The sequence below is a fragment of the Phalacrocorax carbo genome, chromosome 4 (genome assembly GCF_963921805.1).
Source record: "Phalacrocorax carbo chromosome 4, bPhaCar2.1, whole genome shotgun sequence".
Taxonomy (NCBI): domain Eukaryota; kingdom Metazoa; phylum Chordata; class Aves; order Suliformes; family Phalacrocoracidae; genus Phalacrocorax; species Phalacrocorax carbo.
Genome location: NC_087516.1, coordinates 53767875 through 53783958, shown reverse-complemented (window position 1 = coordinate 53783958; position 16084 = coordinate 53767875). Strand labels below are relative to the sequence as shown.

The 16084-nt window shown below is 46.4% G+C and overlaps 1 protein-coding gene across 3 annotated transcripts in view; it reads left to right on the top strand.

Moving 5' to 3' along the window:
- UNC5C (unc-5 netrin receptor C) overlaps positions 1 to 14946 on the top strand; it is a 275298-nt gene extending 260352 nt beyond the window's left edge. For all 3 annotated transcript variants that reach the window (XM_064449976.1, XM_064449975.1, XM_064449977.1), the window contains 2 exons: positions 3579 to 3757; positions 3990 to 14946. In XM_064449976.1, coding sequence (XP_064306046.1) covers positions 3579 to 3757; positions 3990 to 4155 — 345 coding nt within the window. In that variant the 3' untranslated portion in view covers positions 4156 to 14946. The remainder of the gene's footprint in view (positions 1 to 3578; positions 3758 to 3989) is intronic.
- Positions 14947 to 16084: the final 1138 nt, after the last annotated feature.

Sequence of the window (16084 nt, the reverse complement as noted above, 5' to 3'; positions counted from 1 at the left end):
ACAAAACCATCATGCCCCACATTTCCCTGGAGAGGGAGGAAGGACAATAGGAAAATGTCATTGCCATATGTTTGCATGAGCTACTCCAATCCCTCATAATAACTGCTGTGCAAGAGGGAATGTCAGATCATCTAGTTCATATAGACTTTTCTCCTCAGATTTTGCTACTGCTACAAATCCTGACTATCATCTCTGACAATTTTTCTTTTGATGGCTGACATTTTCCAGTAGATAAGTTTTGGAACACCTTTGTTGATGCTCTATAGCACCTGGAGAATTTTCGCTCCTGGGGCAGTCAAGCTTAGGGCTGAGACCAAGCGACATGTTCAGGTGTGAAGTGGCATTGACTTCAGTGAATGTGCTGCTGGTTTTTGTGCCTGGTACCCTCATCAGCTGCGAAGAGCAGGCTCTTGGGCAGCAATCACTGCTGGCTGACTTGGGGAAGGGCTGGGACACCTCAGACAAAAGTTGTGCTGTAGGGCCCCAACAGTGTGTGCCGTTACCCATAACGTCTGCTTGGTTATTGGGTGTAAAGTTACATATTCAGCTCGGGACTACACAGCATTAAAGACAGATGATAAAACAAGTATCATAAACAATTATTGTAATAAGTGCTGCATAGAGGTAATCTCTAATTTAACCTCACAGAAAAGAGAAAGAACTGAGAGTAACTTTAATGAAATGCAAGTATACACTATAATCATCTTCAGCTGCTTGTGTGTAATAGGGCCTGGTAATGGATTCAGAGGGAACAGGATAATATTCTTGTCTTGTGCTGCAATCCCATCCATCAGGGATGAATAGAGGGAGGAAATAATATTGCTGCTATCAAGGCTGCCTACTGCAAAATTGCTCCTCCTGGTTCCTGAGCCCAAGTGAGGGGCAGGAGGACCTTGGGCTGCTAAGGGCTGGCACACAGGGTTGTGTCACTTTGTTACTAGAAAAAAAACCATAAAACTCAGTGGTTTGATGACAAAAGTTACCTGGAGGTGTAATAACAGCAACTTGGAAAACATTGCCTATAGAGGTGTAAGAAGAAGGGGTTGTTGTCATAAAGGCACTGGACCAGGAATCAGGAAATCCTAGTTGTGGTTCCTCACGCTTCCTTCTGGTGACTAACTAGGTCATGTACGGGTGTGTTTTGGACTCCTCTGTTTTCAGATGGTGTCTGGTTTGGTTTGCTTCTGGTGATTTCAAATTGCGCACATTATACCTTTCTTGTGGGGGAGGCAGGCAGCTAGCAGTTAGGCATTGCAGGACCATGCTGGTGCCTTTCTTCGTTGCTGGATCTGCCTCTGTCACCCCATGGTAAAAATACAGTAACACGATTTCCTGCATTATCCCTTTATGGGCTTTATTTTTTGTCCCCTATAAAGGATGTAAACCTTCTGCAGATGAAACTGTCTTATCTTGGCTTTATACAGTGTCTTCCACTGGGACTTCAAAAATACAAATGCAATGAGTACCAAAACAAGCAAATTTGTGAGGCAAGAGAAAAAAAATGAGGTAAAGGTCTCCCACCGTTTGTTTTTGAAGCCCCCATTTTTACCTTGTGCTGTCAGTACTTACATGAAGGAGCCCCAGGGCACCTCCACAGATACCTGGGCTCCCTCCAAAGCCATCCCGATGCACCTGGGGCAGCAGGCCACCTCAAGAGTTGGGCCAGCACTGCCTCAAAGTGTCGCTTGCATCCCTTGGCCCAGAATAAAAAAGGTTATCCATCTGTGATGCCACCGGTCACCACCCTGACCTGCTGGCACGGGTTAGCCTGCAGGCAGCAGCGGTGGCATACGTGTCGTTTCACCCCCGCTGCCAGGCAGCTGAGGACAGTAGCTTGTTGCCTGAAGCGGGGGAGTTGGGGCGGCCGGTCTGTGATGCAGGGCCTTGTCACTCAAGTAGGGATGCATTCGGCACTGCTTTGGGCATGTTAACTGAAGGCGTTAGAGTGTGGCATAAACCCCCATGTTGGCTAGAAATTTCACTGATTGCCTAAAGTGCCATTTCCAAAAAAAAAAAAAAAAAAGGCTAAAAAAGCATATTTATAGAGTGGAACAGAATTAATTGCTGTGGATAAAAGAGTGGAGACAAAAGATGTTTAAATCTGTTCATTGCTCCCAGATTTCACATTGCTTTTCCCTTTCCAACTCCGCCTACTTTTTTGAGGGGGGAACCAAAGACTGCATGTGGCTCTGAGAATCTCCAGCAAGCTTCCTGGGGGATTTTCAACGGCATGTTAAACCAGGCATTGCCTACTTTTGAGGCAATTTTAGGTTTTACAGGGCCTTCCCAGCAGCCAGTTTGACACAAAGCAACAAGGCACCTCACAGAGGAGCAAACAATTGGCATTTAACAAATCTTTTGCATGGGTGTTTCTGGCTGCTGCAGGGCTGTGACCTGGGCGGAGGTGGAGACAAGCAGGTCCCCCATTTCTGTCAGCCTCATCTCAGGTCTGTCGTGCTGCAAAGGAGAGCAATTGTGAAGACGGGTGAGAGGCATGAAAGGAGACCCAGCCCTGCTTGCCGCTTTTTCCATCGCATGCTTTGGTAGCTGGAGGTGACAAGCGCTGTGTGTGGGAGGAATGTCCCCGCTACATGATCGGGCGGCCAGCCAGTGTCGATGGGGTTTGGCGAGGCTTTCAGCTGCCCTGCAGGACATCGTTGTTCCTAAGCAAACCCAACCGTACATATTGACCAACTTACTACCCTTGTCCTCCCAGCTGTTGAGCCCCTCTTTCTACCTACCTGCGGGTGTTAAATCTTTCCAGGCCAAGGAAGAGATAAAATCTTTGCCCAGAAGTGCCAACCGCTTGTTATTGCCGGGGTGGGGGGCACCACGTTACAGCTGTATCGTGGGGAGCCTCCCACCTGGGAGGACCACATCAGAGAGCCTCAACCTTGTACCCACAGGGGACAGGCTGACTGTGAAGGTGACTTTCCCCTTGAAGCACTGCTTCTGCCACCTTTAAGCATAGTGCTGGTCTTGGGGAGGAGGGCAACAGCCGCCCACCCTGCCAAGTGCACATGCTCCGTCTATCTCCAGCACAGAGTTAAAGCTGCATGAAAATGAGGGATCAGCTTGTGCCTGGGGCGGTGTTAGCCATCGCTCCGTGGTCTGTGCTGCATCAGCGGCTTTGGAGAGCACAGGTGCTGTCAAAGGGATGGCAGCAGTGTGAGCCCAGTGCTGGCTCCACGGTGGGTGAGGGAGGGCTTGGGGGGGCTGCCAGCCAGGCTGGGAAGGCCCTGTTCTGCCCTAGTAATAGCAATTTGCTATGAAAAGTGTTGAAGTGCCTGATCTTTCATTGTTTCCGGTAAGTGATTAAGCTGGGCTCAATTTTGTCCAGCCATAGTAACCTTCACCCTCAAAAAAAAAAAATAAAAATCTGCTGTCTCCCTAAAGTCAGTTATAAATATTTTTCTTTTTCAGCTGACTAACATAAATGCTTGATTAGCAGAAGGCTGCTCCCCTCTAAAGCAAGTAAAAGCACTAAATCTCAGAGGATAAACTTCTATGGTCGTCTCTGCACGCAGTAACAGAACTGATGTATTTTTATAGTTTTTTTGCTTTCTTTCCAACCTCAGGAACCTACTGGCATCGATTATCCTCCCGTGGACTCAGCAGGCACCATCACCACCATAGTAGGGCCCAGCGCTTTCAGCATCCCCCTCCCGATAAGGCAGAAGCTGTGCAGCAGCCTGGACGCGCCCCAGACTAGGGGCCACGACTGGCGGATGCTGGCCCACAAGCTGAAACTGGACAGGTGAGCAGGGCTGCCTGCGTGTGGTCGGGAGGCAAAGCCCTGCCGGGAGGGATGTGCAAAAGGGTCCTGGTGAAGATGAATGACAGCAGCTCTGTGTACAGACCGGTTAGAATGATGGCACAGGAGATGAGCACCTTGACAGCACCAGCAATGGGGATGGGCTGAAATCATATAAATTCAGGTAGCCTTTATGCAGCTCAAAAAACACAAGTTTCCTTTTGGCTTGTTACAGGTACCTAAATTATTTTGCTACAAAATCGAGTCCCACTGGGGTGATCCTGGATCTCTGGGAAGCCCAGAATTTCCCTGACGGCAACCTGAGCATGCTGGCGGCGGTTCTTGAAGAAATGGGAAGACACGAAACTGTTGTTTCTTTGGCAGCAGAAGGAAATTACTGATGCAGCCTTGGTGTGAACAGGAAGGACAGACGCAGGGAGCGGTAATGCCCTGTTATTACAAATGAGAATTGAAATGAAAACCCAGACCAATGAGTTACACAAGAGACATTTCAGAGAAGAAAGCAAGCAAACAAAAAAAAAATCAGCCCTGACCTTCACACGTGCTCTCCTTGTACATTATCACAGGATCTAAAAGAAATCATGCAAAGTTGTACCTTGAAAATATAAATCAACCTAATGTTCCTCTCGGCTTGGCTGTACACTGCTTGGTACAGGATTTTACAGTTTCCTAGGAAACGCTTTTTATTGCTATCCAGATATATGGATAAACTTTCTTAACAATCCCAGTTTCTATGGATGTTGTTTACATCAAATTCTGGACAGGGGTAAGGAGACTGTCCATGGCTCTTTATATTTTTTGTTTAAAGCCATTCTAGACAAGGCTGTGGACAGTTGGTTGTGGCTGTTTCAGCTTATTGGTTTCTGGTGAATTCAGATTTTGGCTACAATTCTGCACATCAATTGTCTTACAATGATCCTCCTGTCATTGTTCTGTTTCCTAGACCTACTTCTTAAAAAATGAAAAAAAAAAAACAACCAAGAAAATCAGAGTTTAAGAGGTGTGCATCTGTAAAGCAGGTACTCTGGGTGCTAAGCAGGAACACACGTAACATCCCCTTCCTTCCCCAAAGCAGTCCCACTGAGCCTGTGTGGAGAACAGCTGTAGGACAGTGGGGAACGTAGGATCAGAGTTAATTTCCAATTCACAATGTGACAACATGCTTTCCACCCCTTTGCAGTATGAGGGGGCTGGATATGCAATTCAGAGTGGTTAGGGGGGAAAAGGAAAAAAAAAAAAACCCAGAAAAAAATAAAAAAGAGAAGTTGCTATGATAATTATTTACTGATTAGTATCTAGTGCAAGGATTATAATGAATATTATTAATAATATTACCATTATTACTTTATTTCTAATTTTGTCAGCAGCAGAATGAATAATTCCCATTTTTATGGAACCTGTTGTCCCCTTCCTGAAGGTCTTCTAGGACCCGTCCCTCTATATGCTGTCTGTCCTTCCCTTCTCCAGCCATCGTAGTCCTCCTCCAAAGTCCTCTGCTAGCCCACAAGGGTTGCTCACCTTGCGTTAGCATTGCTGTGCTTCATGGCCAATGCAAATGTGGTATAAACTTGTGACATGCTGCTGGTCACTGAGCTGCACCCACAAAGGCTCCAACCCAGCACCCCTCCAAGGGATGCTTTGTACCACCTTGGTGCCTCCAGGTTGCTCCAAGAAGCAATCCTGTCCCGAGGTGGCTGTGAACCAGTGATGGCCTCCCAGTCCAAATGCATGTAGCCCACTGGTTCAGGAGCACTGGTGCAAGCACTTGGAGGCACTGACGTTGACCACCAGATTTGTGCATCCCAGCTGGGCCTCCATATGTCTTGCTTTGAAGCAGTCTGAGAGCCAGCAGCTCCTGTTTGTTAGCTTCTCCCGGAGCTGCAGATACTCTTACTGAAACCACCTCCCCAGGTCTGTGGTGGTCAGGGCTACTGGGAGTTACCTGCTGGGTCATTTCTGGGTGAGATGTGCTCAGCGGCTCTCTGCTGCTCTTCCAAGCTTGCGGCAGCCAGGGAAGCCTCTGCTGCGTGGGCCAGTGTAGGGTGGTGGGGTGGTGAAGCTGAAACCCCGTGTACTGCAGTTTGCTGCCTGCGCTGCGCCAGGTCCTCCCTGGCTCACCGGGGACGTTTGTCCCTCTCAGTCACCACAAACAGGTGAAGTAGAAACTTGGCAAAAGGAGCAAACTGTTGCTTTTTCGGTTGTCACTGCAAACATATTTTATTTTCTGCTCAGTGAAAAGACTGACTCTTTGGTACATGACAGCACATAGGATTATAGTAGTTTTACTGCCAGGCTTGTCTGTCGGCTACTTCTGGTGCAAAGAACGCTTTCTTTCCCAGCCTGTCCACTCCAGGTTTCCAGCCAGGCCCTGGTTATTGGTGTTGTGCACAAATGCATGCGCCTGCCCACGCACATATTCCCGCTTCATCTGCTTCCGGAGACTGGAGTTTGTTTGTTTTCTTTTGTGTTTTTGGTTTTATTTTTTCCTCAAGGCTTTCCAGATTGTGCCTTTAAAGGTAACTTTGAAAATGTCATTGGTCAGAATGAAAGGAAAAATTTCCTCTGACCTTTTTCCCATTTGACATTTCCATAGGCTTGGGACTTTTTGTTTTTAATTTCTCAGCTCCCTGACACCAGTGGGGTTTTGATTGACTGCGGGGCAGCGATCACAGAGCACTCCCTTCCTCATAAGAGGTGATGTGGGAGTTTGTAAACCAGCATTTCAGTCAAAACCGGAGACCAGCAGACATCCAATTTAACTTTCAACATCTGTCTGCATTTTGCCTGCGTAAGCTCCACCTTCTCTGAATGTGGAGATGCCAAGGGCATCCTTTCCACAAACAACCATCTCCTTTTTCACCTTGGGCATCTGATGCAGGCCATTGTAATGCTAATGGAAATCTGGCTTTCAACTTCAGAGGCATCGACTGGGGCTTCCAGCTCTGCCCCTTCCTTACATTTTTTAACTTACCTTAGAGCTCTAAAATGGCTCTTAAAAGATAGGTCTCAGCTTTTCTCCCTCCTGTGCCATCTTTAGGTGTAAACCAGTTGTACTTAAGTTTGTGTTTCTCCCCCGCACCTGTCATGTGTGACTCCTCTTCAGGCAGGTGCATGAACTGAACTGTCTTTCCGCCCCTTCCCCTCTCTGCCTCAGTCTTTGTTGGCTGATGCCCAGGCTCACTGGTATGCCCAGCTCTCAGCTTTTACTAGGTGGGCAGCGTATGCACCCTTCTCACTGGGGCCTTGCCAGAAAGTTTCTCATAGTTACCTGTATTGCTATGAGTCGGTGCTCCTTTTGCCAGCTCTCTGACCTAGGCCCTGACGCCTCCTTCAGGAAAAACAGATGAGCAACAGTCTTAAAATAGTCTGGGGCATTTACCTTTTGCACCATCACTGTAAACAGCACTTATTGAGAGGAAAAGGCATGCATGCGCTGAATAAGAGGAGCATCCACAGAGGTAGATGGTGGTCAAGACCATCACTAGGGCAGCAGCATCGCCATCACTAGGCGGTGGAACTGCTCTTCTTCCATCCCAGCTGCTCAGAAACCTTCCCTCGCCCAGTGCAATCACAGGCGAGATGGTTTCGCTGTCCCCTGCTCCATAAGCTTTTGCAGGGTCCCAGTGCAGTGCCACGCGAGCTGCCCCAGCCCTGGCAGGGCAGGGAGGTGGTACCAGGGACGGTTCCTCGGCAGAGCCACACTTCATCCCAGCAAGTCCTCACTTGTGCTTTGCCACCACTGCTCGTGGCAGCTCTCACCTCACCTGACACTCCCCACCGCGTTAATTTTACTCACAGTTTTTTCTTTTTTCTGGGGGTACCGTGCTGGCAGGCGTGCAGCTGGGGAGAGGGCTCTGGGATGCGCCAGTGGTGCTCACCCCTCAGCACCCCTGTCCTGCTGCCCGAAGGAGGGACGGTGGGAAGCAAGGGTGGCCAGATCCACGCAGGATATTATTTTTGGTCGGTGAAAAAAAACAGCAGCAGTCCCTCCACCTGCATTGTGTGCACACAGTGCCATCTCGTGGGGCTAAGCCTGGCTCCAACACACTGCTGCCACAGCACACAACAGCGTTAGGGAATAGGCTTTCCCACAGAGCAGTTGTTAGTGAAAAAAATGGCAAATAAGTTTGGCAGACAGAACCGACCCTTAAGAATTATTGTAACATTTTGTGTCAGGTAAGCACATCTACTTTAAAAAAAAAAAAAAGGCTGCAGGCTTCTTATCCTCCAGTTATTACTACTATTTTAACTGCATATCCTTTTAGTTGTCCACCCTTGGCTTTGTGCTGGAGCAGTTTCACTGCTCTTCACACCATCTCTTCATTACATGTTGATTGCTAGTGCTATAAATAATATATATTATATAAATATATAGAAAATATCTACTGACTTCAAGGAAAACTTTTAATTTCCAAGTGAGAAACACTATCAGAGGCAGTCCTTTTCACCTGATTTTTCTTCAGTTCTTCTTGTGTTGTGTCCTTGTAAAGGTGGCTGTCAGTGTGTAGGATAAGTTTGGGGTTTGGATTTTTTCTTTTCTGAATTTTCTGATCACAGCTGATCCACTGTATCTCACTAAACAGTGCAAGATCTAAGTGCTGTTTTACTGAATCTCAAAAATTTTGAGGCAGTGAAGGCCTCTTGAGTCAGGATTTGCTTCCATGAGAGACCAAGACTCTTTTTTTTCCGTATCGCTGGCAGAAATGCAGACACTCATGAGACATGTTGGAGTCTGGGATGCCCACAGAGTAAAACATGTCTATTCCTTGGGTTTCTTGCTATTTCTGTTGCTTACATATAGAATAAATGTATTTACATGCTGTAAGCCTGTCATTGTGGACAGTGTCCTAATGTCTTGTATTGCTACCTAAAATAGTTTCTTTTTGGTTCTCCTTTTCTTCTTGTTTTGGGGGGGGTATGGGGAAGGGGGGAGGGGCCCTTAGACCATCGTATGCTCTAGCCAAGTAGTTACCACAGTTCTGAGGATACTCTTAAACAAGATTATACTGTTGAGGTTGGGGGTTTTTTTAATCTTGTGTCCAGGGCACTTTGTAAACTATCTTACTGAGTGTTCAGATGTCTTTTCAGGTATTACGCTGGCTCTCATCTGGCCACAGAGTAACTAATTGTTTGCAGGCTGGCTTGCTTAATATCAGGCAGTGCAAAGATCAGAGTGGTTTGTGAATGAAAAACCAAACCTTTGGCCCTTCTCCCGCAAGGACTCCAATGAGGTATTGACTTTGGGGTCACCACCGCAATCCATTCCTAGTTTGTGAGTGAAACCTTAAGTTCATAAAATGAGCTGCACTGCAGATTTTTAAATGCTGAAGCATGTATCGTGGCCACCCCTTGAAGTGGGAATTTAGGAGAAATGCGAAGTGTATACATATACAGACAGAGAGGAGAAATTAAAGGACACCTACTGCTGGAGGCTTGTAGCTCAGATATTAGTTATGACCAACTTTTGCTTGGCAAGGTGAAGGTCAAAATTCAGTGCTGTAGCATTGCTGCAAGGTCAAATAGGCAGTACATCGAGAGCCAACAGAGTAAAAACTGGCAAGGAACTAGAGTTGGACTTGAACCAAAGCCACAGAAATGAGCCCTCAAGTTTGGTAGGTCAAGCTCCTTGCTTGAAATAGGAGCATTCAGTTTATTTACTTACTTGTCCTTTAAGCTTGGCACCTGCTCCCTGAAATCTGAAAATCCCTTTATCCAAAAGTCCTTTGAAAAGCTCTGCCTATACAAAAAGGCAATGATAATCCAGAGTTCCCACAAACCTCTAGCACCAAATAGGTATTTCACATTTTCTGTGACGCTGGTTACACGTTTTTAATAGTGGTTCAGTCTCCTCAACTACTTACAAAGAAATGAATTGCTATGTGTGCTGAACCCTGGGCCTGCCCTTTTCTCCAAAAGCATCCCATGCCATGGCACGCGAGTAACTTCTCAGTGCCCATGAAGAAGCGGGATGTAATCAGGCAGGGCACCCTGCAGCGGCGAGGTGACTCTCTGAGTACTGGCACTCTGGTTTCCAGCTGCTGGCTTGCAGCTGGTGGGACAATAGCCTCGACATGAGAATAGCTCATGCAGCCCCGAGAGCTTCTTTGGCTTCTACCAGCTGGCTCTTGCTACGGCTTGCCAGCAAATCTGGGAGCTTAAACAGTACAAATAAAAAGCAAAATTGGTCTGGAAAGTAAACAAAATTAGAAAGAAGGAGAAGAAAAATACTCGTCTGCCATAGTTCTTGCAAGGAACCTTGCAAAAACACCCCCCGAGCTGTGAGTCAATGACCTACTTTGAAGCAGGGTATGCAATGCAGCTGAGAGAGAAGTTTGGCATTACCTGACATTACTGTTTTGGCACATCTGTGTGCTGGACTTTTTTGCTGACATGTGTCCTGTCTGTTAATGTTGAAGAGTGGGGGGGAAAGAAAAAGCAAAGATGGTACCTTTGGTACCTTTCTAAAGCAAAGGAGGGCCCATAGGAAATGAAACGTCTGTGTGACCCAGGCCAAGAGGGTTTATTGCATTCCTCCCTCCTCTTCCCATGTTTCAATTCTATCAGGGTTCATTTTCTTTGCTATTCAGATCTGGAGAACTATTTTGGTTTTGATTTCCCTATTGCTGTATCTTCTATGCAATTCCTTTTCTAAAAACTGACTTACTACCAGAGAAGTGCTAGCCATTGCATTATTTGTATTGCTGTACAGTGGAGGTGTGGTTTACTAGTTCTGCGTGTGCCTCTTACCCCCCTCCCTTTTTCTCCTTCCCTCTGTTTGTAAATGCCTGCATTTATTCTGTCAGCCTGACATGTACAAAGTGTAAGAAAGAATTTTTAAACAGGTAATAAATTATATTTATAAGCAACTGGAAAAAAGAAAACCCACCACTACCTTGTGTTCAATTGTTTAGTTCCTGGAAGCTTGGAAGCAAAGAGGAACCTTTTATTTAGTTACTTAAAAAAAAAAATCAGCTCAAAAGAAATGTATCTGCACATAAGAACTCCATGTGACGTAGTCTCCCTCATAAAATACCATTCATGACATCCACACGCCTATGCAGGCTGTTCCATTGCACTTCATAAATCCCTCCACCTCTCCCTCCCCATGGGGTTTTACCCCAGCAGCTACAGGAGGATTCACCCCGGACAGTTTTCCTGGGATTTGCGTTTCATGGCTGCAAATGTGGAGAAAAGCAACAGGCAAGAAAATGCATCCTCAGCTGCTGAGCTCAGCTCCCCTCCCCGCATCCAGCCTTTTTGTTACAGAGGGGAGCAGCCCACCGGGCTTGTTGCAGATGCCTAGGAGGCAAACTAAATGCCACTTGGGCTAGGTGATTTTGTCCAGCAATACCTGCTTATGTCCAGTTTAGCCAGGTGGATAAAATGCCCAAACACTGAAGTTCACCCTTCTCACACCTGTCCCCCGCTGTCAAGAGATGATGGTTGTTTCTCACCAGCCTCAGCATTAAACTCTGGTTTCAGGGGGTGCAAGAGGCAATTCCCAGCACAGCTGCTGCTCCCAGCTGAGGAGTGGGGGGGTGGTGGGAAAACAGTCATCTCTTAGAGCCAGCCCCTCATCAACGGGTCGTCCCCGGGCTGAGGAGCTCATCCTACCCATGAGGGAGGCGATACGGGGCCTGTGCGCTGCCGGGGACAGCACCATCCCATCCCATCCCCTCCCCTGGGGACGAAGGGCTGCCTGTTGGCCCTCGTGCTCTCCTGCTGTGCTGTGCTGAGGAACGCTCAGCCCTTGCCGTCTCGTGTGCCAGACCCACAGCCTGCCAGCACGGCTGCGCTATATGCTCGCTCAGCAGCTCTCCCTCAAAGAGGCAAGTCAAGGTTAAGCCAAAGCAGCAGCACTCTGATAATGTACAAAACCAAACACAGCAAACAGCCCAAAAGCTGAGAACAAGTGCATTTGCCAGGTTTGTAACATGCTGCAGTCCAGCTGGAAAAGGGCAGACCTTTAAAAACCTGTCCCCTGTATGCTTGATTTACAGCAAGCTTTTCCCAAGGTGTAAGGTAGCTTTATTTTATTTTCCTCCCATTGCAAGGCTTAACACAAACTAGATGGCAGGCAGAAGAAATGCTCAGGCTGCTCTCCCTAAGCACAGAACACCGCCAGCTTCTTCATTCTGCAATGAAGGGCATTGCTAACACAAGGCTCCTCTTTTCCTGGCTTCTCTGCTAAAAATGGGTTGTGGGCCATCTCTACCCATTGGCTCCTGTAATTTATTTGCACTTAACGGGCAGTAAGTCTTCACAGGACGCCGGGCACAGGCAGCCCCACAGTACCCACTCGTGTGGAGGTCCTTATGGGGGAGGGAGCTGGGGACTGCCAGGAGTGGCAGGTTACTGAGCCAAGACCTGCCACCCCAAGACCAGATGAAATCCTGGGCATTGCTCAAGTACATCAAGCATGGCACAGAGCTGCAGCCAAGCACCAGTGACAGGTTTACTCCTTCCAAAAGCCACTGGACCTTTGGCAGCATGAAGGGAGAACTATTCATTTTTTTCTTTTATGATTATCTTCTAATAGGAAGAGGTAGATGATGTATGAAGAGGATGTGGAGCTATGATGTGAATAGAGAATCTGTATCCCAAGGGACCTGAGGCATAACTTCTTCAATGGTGACTTTTGTCACCATGTGGTCCCTCAGCTAATGAGAGCTGAGCTGCAGGCAGGGCTGGTTTCTCTAAAACTAAGATGCCCGCTTCAGACACAGTTGCTGCTTTTACATTTCCTGATCTCTGTCTGTCCGTCTGTCTGCTCTTCTGATTTTGTCTTTCCATATACAGCTTTCACAGTATACAAGCTCTTTTCTGTCCATCCCACTATTCCCACCCTGTCTACATGTATTGCTGAGCTCGAGATTCCTTTGGTTTCTGACACCCCTGTGAGCTGGGTCTGCCGCACCCTGCAGTCTTTGCATTGGCCAAGCAGTTCCCTCCTTATCTTCAGGGACTTTTTCTTCAGGTACCTCACCTCTAGCTGTTCTTCCTGAGACTCCTGGAAGTGTCTGCTCTGGCATTTCTGCATGTGAAGGTGGGACTGCAACTCTCCTTCCCAGGTAGTGAAAGGCAAGGTTCAGTGTGTCTCACAAGGAAGCAGAGCTCCAGTTTCAGCAGGGGACAGTAGTGTGACTCTGCCAACCCTGAATGGAAGTGAAACGGTCCCCGCATTGCCTGCGGCTGCACAAGATAAGGGTAACTAAGCCTAGCAAGGTGGAGAGGAAAGAAAATGAGAACAGAGCCTAGGACTGCCCCAAAAAGCCATACCTAGAAAGTTAGGGGAAAAAGCAAAGGAACAGAAGGCGGCTCCAGAAACACCTATTGCCAACATGCTGGAGAAGGTGCAGCCTGGACGGGTGGTGCTGGAGCACCAGCGCTGTGTGGCCAAGGGGAGCAGAACAGCTCCAAAACTATGGCCTACGGTGACATGCCAGGGACAACGTGGAGCAAGCACTGGGCTTTCCCACCTAGACATGGCCTGGCCAAGGGACTATGGAAACACTGCTGGAGAATAACCAGAACGCCCCACTGCTGATCCCAGACAGGCCAGGGCAAAGCAGGAGGGCTGCTGGGTCTGTGTTAGTCACTGGCAAGAGGTGGCTCAAGGGAAAATCACTGTTGACACATTTCTCTGAAAATAACTGGCAATTACACATTAGGAAGCACTGCATGCTCAAACACAGCACTGCAGAATGAGAAGAGAGCTCAGGCCATAAATACAAATACATAAAAATACCTCCATGGATGTGGAGAAACACACGCTCCAATGTCTCTCAGAACTAAGCAAGGCCACATTTCAGCTGATGCAGTATATGTAGGCTGCAACTTTTTTTCTCCTGAAGCACGCGTCTGGAAAATCTAGCTTCAGTCTGTGCACAGATTACCTCCTGTGCCTCTTGTGCTATTAAAAATAGTAGCTGCAATTCATAAATATGTGAGGGAAAGAAGGGAAGGGGGGGCCCTCACAAAAATATTATGTCAATGCCAAATTTCTATAGATTTGCATAATCAGCCATAAAATGCGAGTAACTGCTCTATTAGTGATAACACTATTTTAATTACTATTTCTCTCTTTACTGAGTTGTGAAAGGGGTGATGCTTTTTTTATGCCAGTGGAAGCATATGCAACATCTTACTGTTTACTTGTTTGCTCAGCAGAAAAATCTTATAAAAAAAATAAATAAAATGAGGCACGGTCAAAATAATCTAGCTAGGGAAATGAAACCCAAAGGTGGTGCTTTTCAAGCACATGAAAAGTAAATAGAAGTAAAAGCAATCTCTTTCATGGGCAGATGGAAACAATTTTATTTGGGGGAGTGTTAAAACAACCATGTACAATTTGAACAAATACAACGTAACAGTTTGTTCCCCAGGTTTTCTAATTACAGTATTTACAGGTTTAATAAGGCACTGGTTCTCAAAAAAGAACATAAATTAGTTTCTTAGTCTTTACATTGTCAACCTTTTCTTTAACAGAAATAATTTTGTGCTAGAGAAAGGATAGGAGTTGCTAGATGGCATCTCTCTTACTTTTGGGTTTTTTCCCCTCCTCTCCCACTTACCTATGCCATCTTATCTACGCCAATAAGTCACTAAACTTAACTTCCTTCAGTGATTTACATCTGAAAACTGGATTTCCAGACCTGCGGGCACTGAAGCCATGATTATCTCCACCACGAACTTCCAAGCCCTCATCGACGTGCCCTGTGAAACTACCAAAATCTGGAAGTGATGTTAGAAGGCCACACCTGGCAAAATAAACGTACTAACCTGTAGTCACTGTGCATGCTGAAACCATAATAATTACATGTTGAGCACTGCAGAAAGTCAGCCATGCAGGTGGTAACTTGAATATCACTGTGCCAGAACAAACGACTTCGAAGCTTGCCTTAGGCTGCTTTGCGGCCTTAGAAATATTTGTTTACAGTATCATCGATTACAGTGGGTAGGAGATTTGAGGGCAAAATCTGGCTTTTTTGAGTCTTGGGAGAAAATGGGCAGGCTCTAGTTATCCAACTGCAGACCCTTTGCTTTCTCAGGTGTGTCTCCTTTTATATATAGTCTTTTTTATTATTATTATTTTCCTATATGAAACTGTTGCAGTGATTTGTCATTTATGCATTTTCATAAATAAATATTATGTTTTATTTAGTGCTTTATCATCTGTAATAGTTTACTCTTAATCCACATACTGGAGTTATTCCAGACTCCCAACTGAATATATATATATATTTTATATATATATATATATATATATAATGCACATAAACTTGAACATTTAACATACACACTTTATGTAACCTGTCAACCAGTATCTTAGATCTTTTTCTTTTGGACCAAAAAAAGTAAGACCGTTCAGAAAATCAGCGACTGGCCCTTTCTTTTGCAACACACTGATGGCAGGTGCCGGGGACATTGCATGCCTTACGTACACCAGCCAACAAAGCACCCTCTGGAACATTTCTGGGGAAAGCCATGGCAATATTAAAAAAAAAAAAAAAAATCTATTTGAGGAAAGCAGACATGAAACACACCTAAACACGGCAGGGAAGAGGCATCCTGCTGCGTGACTGCTTACCCGGGAGCCGCAGGCACCGGGCTCAGAGGTGGGCTTGACCAAGCCTGCCCCGACCGCTGCCAAAGTCAATGGTCCCACCTGCTTTGTCAGAGCCGAGGGACCCCAGTTCCTCAGGGATGTGCTGGTGTTTATGAAAGGGCATGAAGGCGAAAGGAGTGAGAGTAGAAACCGCGTGGCTCCATTCACAAAGACAAAAAGTGGAAAAGAGGCTGGGCTGTCCTCACTTTGGTCCACAAATTTCCAAGCCAAGGCAGCCAAAGAGAGGAGCAAACTCCGCTCTCATCCACACAAGTGCGCTGTTTATTAAGGACAGGGGAACCAGCATCGCCCATCTTGGGGCCATGGTTTATGTATTATTCACTCTCAGAGATTTTCTTTTTGTATTGCTCGGTATTTTTGTGTACTGGCAGGGAAACTGCAGTGAGGAAAAAGCTCTCTAATTAATGAAAATCCTCTGATTAAACTTTTTAACACCTATAATCATAGAGGTCTTGCTGGTTCTCTTGAACCTGCGCATTTTTCTCTGTTAGCTTGAAGTATAAAATGGCAATTTTTCCAACTAGAAATACCTTCAGGGAGCCGTGAAGCTAAACCCCAATTATATACCTACCTACCACAAATAAATCAGTTTTGTCCAAAAAGGGAAAAAAGAAGCATTACAGAAATGCTGAGGCTAAATCTAGCATGGCAATTATTTCGGTTCTGAAATACGCTTAGCA